We start from the raw sequence: 10,267 nt of genomic DNA on the forward strand, positions 1-10,267 counted from the left end.
CCTGGGTGGCTCAGTGGGTTAAAGCCTCTGCCTTCGGCTCAGGTCATGGTCCCAGGGTCCTGGGATCGAGCCCCACATCGGGCTCTCTGCTCAGCAGGGAGCCTGCTTCCTCCTCTCTCTCTCTGCCTGCCTCTCTGCCTACTTGTGATCTCTATCTGTCAAATAAATAAATAAAATCTTAAAAAAAAAGATGGAGCAGGATGTGAGAGAGATATCCTTTGGAAGGATGATACAATGGAACAATCCTAATTCAAGCTCTGAATTAGAAGCCTGTCTCTTCCTTAATGATAGAAAATGGATTCTGTTACAGCCACTCCGAGTCCAGTCTTGCCTGATTGAGTCAGATTGGTTAGTGTCCTTTATGAAAGGTCTTTAAAATTAATGGGTCCCCAAAGAGGAGGAATTTCCCCAGTGGTATCCCCTTAAACTGAACCCAACTGGAGAAAGAAATTGAGGAAAATTTCCCGAGTTGATCAACTAAGCAAGATTACTGGGCAAGTCTTCTATGTGGTCACTGTGGACAATGACACTCTGGGAATTCCATAAGGGGATCCTCGTTCCTTTCCTGTACCCACCAGGGAACTTTCCGATATTGTGTTCTGGACAACGTCCCAGTGAGCATTGTTGAATGCACACGTTCTTTTCAGCCTGAGCTCAAGGTGCGTGTGCGATGCACAAATTCAGCACTAGCCTAGGCATCTGGGGATCTGGAGTTGAGTTCTGGCTCTGCCGTGTGGTAGCTTGACCTTGGGCAAGTACTGAAGCTCTTATGTGGGCTCCTCATCTGGGGTGTCACGTATGGTATTCAGGGGACATCAAGGATCCTTCTAGCTCTGAAATTCTATAAATGGTGGGTAACTTTTTCTTGAGAAGCAAAAAATTTATGAAGGATTTTTCCATAATCATTCCTTCTGACCTTTGGTTTCATTTTCTCTGATCTTAATTGTTTTTGTTTTTTGATCAAGTTTTTTCTCTGCTGATGCTTTTCTAATCATTAAAAAGTGTTTTTTTGTTGTTGTTGCCCTTAATATATTTCTATTTCCAACTCTGCCTTACCATGCTTTTCTTCTTTGTTTCTCCCTTTCCACTTCCCTCCAGACTTCATGGACTTAAAATCTCATACCTTCTCATCATTGCTGCCATTAATTTTTAGCCATGTTCAGCCTTCTTCTTGTATGTCCATTAGCAATAGGAAATTTTTATTCCATATGTTTAGAATATTTATTGAATTCTTGCTGTCAGCCAAGCCCCACTTTTAAAAATTTTAAAAATTTATTTCTTTAATTTCTTTTCAGTGTACCAGAACTCATTGTTTAGGTACCACACCCAGTGTTCCATGACATATGTGCCCTCCATAATACCCACCAGCAAGCTCACCCAACCTCCCACCCCCACCCCTCAAAAACCCTCAGGTTGTTTTTCAGAGTCCACAGTCTCTCATGGTCCATCTCCCACTCCAATTTTTCCCAACTTCCTTCTTCTCTCCATCTCCCCATGTCCTCTGTGTTATTTCTTATACTCCATGAATAAGTGAAACCATATGATAATTGACTCTCTCTGCTTGACTTATTTCACTCAGCATAATCTCTTCCATTTCCTTCCATGTTGATACATAATTTGGGTATTCATCCTTTCTGATGGAGGCATAATACTCCATAGTGTATAAGGACCACATCTGTTCTATCCATTCGTCCATTGAAGGGCATCTTGATTCTTTCCACAGTTTGGCATCTGGGGCCATTGCTGCTATGAACATCAAAGTACATATGACCCTTCTCTTTACTAATCTGTATCTTTGGGGTAAATACCCAGTAGTGCAATTGCAGGGTCATGGGGAAACTCTATTTTTAATTTCTTCAGGAATCTCCACTCTGTCTTCTAATGTGGCTGCACCGACTTGCATTCCCACCAACAGCATAAGAGGGTTCCCCTTTCTCCACATCCTCTCCAATATATGTTGTTAACTGTCTTGTTAATTTTCTCCATTCTAAGTGGTGTAAGGTGGTATCTCAATGTGGTTTTTATTTCAATCTCCCTGTTGGCTAGTGATGATGAACTTTTTTCCATGTGTCTGTTAGCCATTTGTATGTCTTCATTAAAGAAGTGTCTGTTCATTCTTCTGCCCATTTTTTGACCTGATTATCTGTTTTTTGTGTGTTAAGTTTGAGGAGTTCTTTATAGATCCTGGATATCAGCCTTTTGTCTGTACTGTCATTTGTGAATATCTTCTCCCATTCTGTGGGTTGTCTCTTTGTTTTGTTGATTGTTTCCTTTACTGTGTGGAAGCTTTTGATCTTGATGACATCCCAAAAATTAATTTTCACCAAGCCCCACTTTCAATGCTTGGGATACTTCCGGGTACAAAGCAGACAACAATTTTGTTCTCATAGAGATTGTGTTCTCAGAGGGAGGAAGACAGATCATATGCAATAAATAAGAAAAAGCATATTTAATAATGTGTTGGAGGGGTGGGTGCTCTAGAAAAGAAGCAGAACTGGGAAAGGACAATGAGAGAGAGAGTGGAGGAGAGTAATGTTGTAGACAAGTCGTGTGCAGGGACTACTTACTCAGTCTTCTGGGAAGGCCTGCAACTCATCTATACCTCATCAGCTCATCTATGAAATGAGGTACCAGCCAGGGGAAGAGAAGGGAAATCTTAGAGCAGAGGCAAGTTCACATGAAAAGGTCTTTCCTGAAGCCAAAATAAACAAATCAAATTCATCCACAATGGTCCAAAATACCTAGAGCCCATGTGAGTGAAGACAATTTGCCCTTTATATTCATGGCAATGGACAATTAAGTCTCGCAACTGTATGGGTGGGTAAGTGCTCATGGAGGCTGTCTTCAGATGTGTTTTCCATTTTTCTCCCACACAGATACACTTATTTGTTTAGATGAGTTCATTCCCATGAACATATTTTACACTATTGCAACAGTTCTATGTAACAGGTTATAAATGTCCCTTCCTTTCTCCTCTCCCTTCCCTTCCCTTCCCTTCCCTTCCCTTACCTTCCCTTCCTTCCTTTCTTTTCCTTTCCTTCCCTTCCCTTCCCTTCCCTTCCCTTCCCTTCCCTTCCCTTCCCTTCCCTTTCCTTTTCTTTCCTTTCCTTTCCTCTCCTTTTTTCTTTCTAAAAAGATTTATTCATTTATTTTAAAGAGAGAGAGAGAGAGCGTGTGCACGATAGGAGGGAAGAGGGAGGGGGAGAGGGAAAATCCTCAAGCAGACTCCTCACTGAGTGTGGAGCCTGACCTGGCCTTGATCCTAGGACCTTGAGTTCATGACCTGAGCTGAAATCAGGAGCCACCCAGGTGTCCCTAAATGTCTTCCTTTTAAAATGCCATGTTCACTCTTATTCTTTTTGTGACTACTCAGTAGTATTGATGTTTTACAATTTATTGAACTCTTCCCTAATATTGGACATTTAATGTGTTTTTATTTTTACTACTTTAGATAAATATGTCATTAATTCAGATGATCTCATTCCTTTAGTCACCCTATAGACATTCTTACTGTCTCTATGCTCAATTTATACAGATATTTTCATGTGATTTAGAAGGTAATTATGATGTATAATACACTTCACATTTCTTAAGAGGATAAATTTCATGTTGTGTTCTTACCATAATAAATTTTTTTAGAACCACAGTAAAATTTTTGAAGTACAGCAAGAGTCTTTTTAAAATAATCAGGAAAAGTTCTATAGAAATCAGCTATGAAAAAAGTTCATGCATCATATTTACCACCAATTAGATGGTAAGCTAATTAACTCAAATATGATAAATATAATATCAATGATTTTACAGACTTACTTTGCCTTTCCTTGATAAAGTCCCAGTTCCTGGAGTCCTGGAGAACCAGTTCATTACTACATGATAAAGCACACTCCACAGTAACTGCACTGATAAACTGGTCCAAACTTAGTATCGTGAAATCTGCTGTGGTCTATGGCTCCAGTGTAGGGGTAAGAGCTAATAACACTGCTAATAATTTCTGAATGATTAACCTGTGCCAGGCAATCATAGTCATTTTATGTATATAAAATTTTCAAATATGTTAAAACTATGGTATCAAGTGAGATTACTTTAAGACTGAGACTTGGGGGGGCACTAACATTTGAGTGTCAGGACAATAAAGAGAATCCAGCCAAGGAAAGTGAGGAGGATGGAAACAAGGACAGGGAAGTTTAATGAAGTATCACCCACGTGTTGATCATTGTGAATTTATGATGGTACCAACCACCTGACATCTGATCTAGATATCCAAAATATATTTCAGATGCAACATAGCCAAAACACAATTCTTAATTTTCTACATGAAATTTTATTTTCCCTTAGGATTTTCAATTTTAGTAAGTGGCTCCTCATTATTCCACTTTTATAGGTCAAACAAATTTGGAGTCATCCTTCACTCCCCTCTTCTACTCACACCCCACGTCCAGTCTATATGAAATTCTATTGGTTTTACCTTCAAAAGACATCCAAAATATGATTACTTGCCTACACTGTTACAATAGATGCCTAACAAGACTCTGATCCTCTCCTCTTTCCTCTAAAATAGTAGATTTTCTACTCTGCACGCAGACGGATTCACTTAAAATATAAGCTTGATAATGCCCTACTGTGCTCAGATCTCTTTGGGGCCTTGCACCTTATGTAGGGTAAAATGGAAGTTCTTACTATGGTCTATAAATTGACTTTCTGTAATTTCTTATCTTATCTTGTGCCATATTTTATCTTATATCCTACCATACCACCCTCTGTTGCTCTCTGTTTCACCCCATATCTCAGGTAACACAGCCTCCTTGGTATTTGTTTCACTGGGCTCTGGGCACTGAGCACTTACTGTTCTGAGGAGAGCACCAGATCATCTTTGATTAAATGTGTGGCCTCAGAAGCTGTATCGCCTGGGTTTGATCCTGGGCTATGCCTCTTACCATTGCTTTCTTTCTTTTCTTTTTTTTTTTTCCTTCTTTTTTTTTTTAAAGATTTTATTTATTTATTTGACAGACAGAGATCACAAGTAGGCAGAGAGGCAGACAGAGAGAGAGAGGGAAGCAGACTCCCTGCTGAGCAGAGAGCCCGATGTGGGGCTCAATCCCAGGACCCTGAGATCATGACCTGAGCCGAAGGCAGCGGCCTAACCCACTGAGTCACCCAGGTGCCCCCCCCTTTTTTTTTCCTTCTTGAAACCTTGGATAGTAATTTAAACTTCCTGTGCATTAGTTTCCTTCTCTGTGAATTGGGGGTAATAATGGTATTCCTCTTCTAAGGTTTTGGAAAGGATAAATAAACCAAACCATGTAAGTGATCATGTAGGGTTCATCACCATCATCACCATCATCATCATCACTATCATCCTCCTCCTCCATGATAAAATGAAGCAAAAATGAAGAAGTAAGACTTGCTAGCATAGCTGCAAGACATCAGTAGCTTCCACTTTATTTTATTATTTTAAAGGTTTTATTTACTTGAAGAGAGAGAGAGCGCACAGAGGGAGAGGGAGAAGCAGGCCCTTTCCCTGAGCACGGAGCCCAATGCAGGGCTTGACCCCAGGACCCTGGGAACATGACCTGAGCCAAAGGGAGATGCTTAAGAGACAGGGCCACCAAGGCATCCCTGTAGCTTCTACTTTCAATCTCTGGATCCACACACTGTATGAAGAAGCTGGTGCGGGACTCCTGAATGGTGAAGCACCATGTGGAGAGAGAGTAAGGTGCAACCAACACCCAAAACATCAACGATGTGAATGAAGTCATCTTAGATAATTCAGCCCCAGGCAAATTCCCAGCTGAATGCAACTATTTGTGACCCTAGCAAACACAGAACATGAGATCCATTCTGTTGAGGCCATGGAAGCCATACCACATACTCATGAAAATTAATAAGTCGTCATTGTTTCAAACAACTAGATTTTGGAGCAGTTTGCTTTCTATCAGTAATTAAATGATACTTTGTTCAGTGGCATGAAAATCCAGTTTGCCCGTAGGTCTCACAGCTTCAGTCTTTACTAACAACTATAAGTTTTGTCTGCTTCGTTTTCACAGGAAACTTAAGTTAGCTTTTTTCTTTAAGAGTGAGTTTATTTTTATTTATTTATTTATTTATTTATTTATTTATTTATTTATGAGAGAGAACACATGTGCAAGCAGGGGGAAGGGCAGAGGGAGAGAGAGACAGAGAAATCTCAAGCCAATTCCCTGCTGAGTGTGGAGGCTGAGGTGGGTCTTGATCTAACAACCCTGAGATCATGACCTGAGCCAAAACCAAAAGCCAGATGCTACTGTTCAAGCACCCCGTCCTCCAACCCCCCGCCACCCCAGGCTACAGTGTTCTGTTATAGCAGTCCAAATAGACTACAATATATGTATTCTGTTCATCATTTTGGTAGGTTTAGGTAGAATGGCAAAGGTTTCCTTTAAAATCATTACACTCATTATTACTATAAAAATTACAAATTGGGGCACCTGGGTGGCTCAGTGGGTTAAGCCTCTGCCTTCGTCTCGGGTCATGATCTCAGGGTCCTGGGATCGAGCCCTGTATCCGGCTCTCTGCTCAGCAGGGAGCCTGCTTCCCCCCTCTCACTCTGCCTGCCTCTCTGCCTACTTGTGATCTCTCTCTCTGTCAAATAAATAAATAAAATCTTTTAAAAAAAATTACAAATTAAAATACAATTCCCCAATTTCAAAGTATCTTAAATGGCTTAAATTTTTGGTAAATCTCAAAAAGAAGGAATTCTCTGAGGTAAATTTACCTTTCATTATTATGCTAATCCCCCTCAAGGCTGAAGGTGGTGTAGAACTAAAATGAACTCTACTTGAGGAGCTCAGTTGAACATTCCAAGGGAACATAGAGAAGATACTGGAGGAAACACTCAAAACATTACCTGTGAAAATATTCTCTCCAATTCTTTTCCTTTATTTTACCTTTGTATACCCCAAATAATGACAGTAATAATAGTGGCAATAGTAAGATAATAATAATTGATATCATGTTTATAAGGCTTATTATAAAACCTGTATTAATTCATTTGATCCTTGAATGATAGGTTTTTTTATAATCTCCATTTGTTCGAAAATAAAGTCAAGGCACAGAAGGTTTAAGTGATTTTTTTCCTTGTCACACAGGTAGAAAGAGGCAATCTAGGGCCTGTGCTGTTCCATAAACCTTTTTCATTGCCTATCTGTAAACTTGCCTGATAACCGGTCCTTTAATTATATAACTAATTAGGGATTGTTGACTGTACAATATCACTGATAAATGAATTTGTTACTGAGATGTTAGTTACTACCTAAAATGCTAGATGACACAGAGAATATTGAAAAATGCCATACAGCTGAGAAGATAACAAAATATTACTAGAAAAACAGGAATTCATAAGGCAAATGCACATGGAAGCTACTTTTACCATTTCCGGAAAATAGAGCTTGGTTGGAGGACATGCATTGGGGGAAGGGGGTATGAACAATATTCTTTCATACATTAGTTGTTTAGCCCATACTTTATTATGCAGAAATTGGATTGTTAACATATCTTCATTTCTATACAAAATACTACATAAGAAACAATTTTGGAATGTCTTGGTGTCTCAGTCACTTAAGCAGCTGCCTTTGGCTCAGGTCATGATCCCAGGTTCTTGAGTTGAGCCCCACATCAGGCCCCCTGTTCAGCAGGGAGCCTGCTTCTCCCTCTCCCTCTGTCTGCTATTCCTCATGCTTGTGCTCTCTCTCTCTCTGTCAAATAAATAAAATCTTTAAAGAAATGAAAGAAAGAAACAATCTTTTTCTGGTTATGCTTTGTTTGCCCCTAACTCTCAAAATCCTTTTCTTGCCTGTCTTCTCCAAAAGGTTAATTTCTGGGACCTGAAACATTCAGTCTACTCTTCACTCTTGCTTTCAGTTGGGTTTGGCCCATGGGAGATGGGCAAGGGTTGGGAGGGTACGAGCAGAGAGCGTTTGGGGTATTTATCTCCCTGGTCTCTCCTTGCATGGTGTATTTCTGTTAACTGTTGCTTCTTCCCCCTAAAGCCACAGTTCCTACCAAGTGTTTTCTTTCAATAAACTTGGCTCTTACAGGTCTCTGATCATACTGTACCCTTATGTCTGTGAGGTCTAGGGATCATCATGGTTCCCACTGCTGCTCGAATGAAAGTATGTTGCTGCACATACTGGTTTCTTTACTTGTACTTCTATATACAATCTTTGTATATATTTTTTTCCGTCAGTCAAAATTTATTGAATGAGCCATCTCTTTCCAGCTGGTAACCTGAGATGCAGTGTTATACTTGTTACTTTCTATTGTTATGCTCATTTGTTAATTTCCTTTCTAGAAGAGAATTACTGAGTGAAATAGTAGAAGCCTTTTAAAGGTCTCCAGCACACATAGCTAAATGGTATCCAGATAATTGATACCAGTTTAAAAAGCTTATTTTTAACATTATCTGGGAGAAATCGCAGTTTCATGGAGATTTGCATGAGCTGGAATCAAACTCTTGCCTGAAGGTTGTAGACTCCCCTGGTTGTTATGGGAGAGGCAATTCCTGGTAAGAATTTTCCCCAGGGTCCCCTTCATTTCACTGTTCCTCAGGGTGTAGATAAGTGGGTTGAGCAGTGGGGTTCCCAATGTGTACACCAGTGAGATGAACTGATCTTGCTTGGTGTAGTAGCTAGAGCTGGGGCGCAGGTACACAAAGGCACAACAGCCATACTGCAGCAGGACCACAGAGAGGTGGGAGGAGCAGGTGGAGAAGGCCCGGTGACGTCCAGCTGTTGAGTGGATTTTGAGCACGGCAGCCACAATGAAGACATAGGAGGTAGCAATGAAGAAGAAAGGCATGGCAATGGCCAGTGTGGCTGCCACCAGCACTGACTGCTCATGGATGTGGCTGTTGGCACAAACAAGAGGCATCACTGGTGGAATATCACAAATGAAGTGCTCGATACTCCGAGCCCGGCAGAATGGCAGAGAGAAGATGAAGGCCACCAGTTGTGTGGACAGGAACAAGCCGATGCCCACAGACGCCATGACCAAGCGGACACAGAGAGTTAAAGTCATGGTGAGAGGGTACTGCAAGGGGTGGCAGATGGCAACATACCTGTCATAGGCCATGGTGGCCAAGAGCAAGCAATCAGCACTGCCAAGCCCAATGAAGAAGATCATCTGAGTGGCACAGCCCAGGAGGGTGATGGTCTTCTCTGACTGTAGGATGTTGGCCAGGATGTGGGGCACCACCACCGCAGTGTAACATATTTCTACTCCTGAGAGGCTGCCCAAAAAATAGTACATGGGTGTATGTAGGCGGGCTTCTCTCTGGATAGCCACTATAATTAAGACATTCCCAGTGATGATCAAGGTATAAATGAGGCTGACTCCCAAGAAGGACAAGACACAGAGCTCTGGTTTGGACGGATAGGCCAGGAACACAAATTCCATCAATAGTGAACGATTTCCCCAGATCATTGAGCTAACAGAGTGTATCTGCCAAGAAATACAAAGACAGAAGGAAAATTGGACCAACAACATATTATTAGTTCACACTCTGAGCCATGATGCAATCTAATCAGTTTTGGAGTTAGAAACTTAGAATTATTAGACCCAAGTCTCTCTTTTCCTCTTTAATCAAGTCTCTTCACATAAGTATCTACAACCTAATTCCTAAGTGCCAAGAGTTGGCCTAAATTATGTAAAAAATTTTGAGAAAACGAGGCAGAGTATAGCTTTCACAATGATTTTTAGGGGAAGTTGAATGAAAATTAATTCTTTCATAAGAAAGTGTCAAAGGATTCTTTTTTTAAAAATTTTTATTTTTTTTAATTTCTTTTCAGTGTTCCAGAATTCATTATTTATGCACCACACCCAGTGCTCCATGCAATATGTGCCCTCCATTATACCCACCACCAGGCTCACCCAACTTTCCACCCCACTCCCCTTCAAAACCCTCAGTTTGTCTCTCAGAGTCCACAGTCTCTCATGCTTTGTGTCCTCATATGATTTCTCCCAACTCCCTTATCCTCTCCATCTCCCCATGTCCTCTGTGTTAATCCTTATGCTCTACAAATAAGCGAAACCATATAACTGACTCTCTCTGCTTGACATAGTTCACTCAGCATAATCTCTTCCAGTCCCATCCATGTTGATACAAAAGTTGGGTATTCATCCTTTCTGATGGAGGCATAATACTCCATAGTTCATATGGACCACATGAAGATCAAAAGCTTCTGCACAACAAAGGAAACAGTCAACGAAACAAAGAGGCAACCCACAGAATGGG

At 40.8% G+C, this 10,267-nt stretch overlaps 1 protein-coding gene across 1 annotated transcript; it reads right to left on the reverse strand.

Annotated features, from left to right (window-relative positions):
* Positions 1–8,433: 8,433 nt before the first annotated feature.
* LOC125079873 (olfactory receptor 10W1-like) lies at positions 8,434–9,456 on the reverse strand. The gene has a single exon (XM_047693599.1). The coding sequence runs from the start codon at positions 9,454–9,456 to the stop codon at positions 8,434–8,436; it is 1,023 nt and encodes a 340-aa protein (XP_047549555.1).
* Between the last annotated feature and the right edge of the window lie 811 nt (positions 9,457–10,267).

The sequence above is a fragment of the Lutra lutra genome, chromosome 10 (assembly GCF_902655055.1).
Source record: "Lutra lutra chromosome 10, mLutLut1.2, whole genome shotgun sequence".
NCBI classification, from domain to species: Eukaryota; Metazoa; Chordata; class Mammalia; order Carnivora; family Mustelidae; genus Lutra; species Lutra lutra.

Excerpts from the sequence above, each read along its gene's own strand:
- LOC125079873 (XM_047693599.1), bottom strand. The coding sequence starts at position 9,456 with ATGATCTGGGGAAATCGTTCACTATTGATGGAATTTGTGTTCCTGGCC.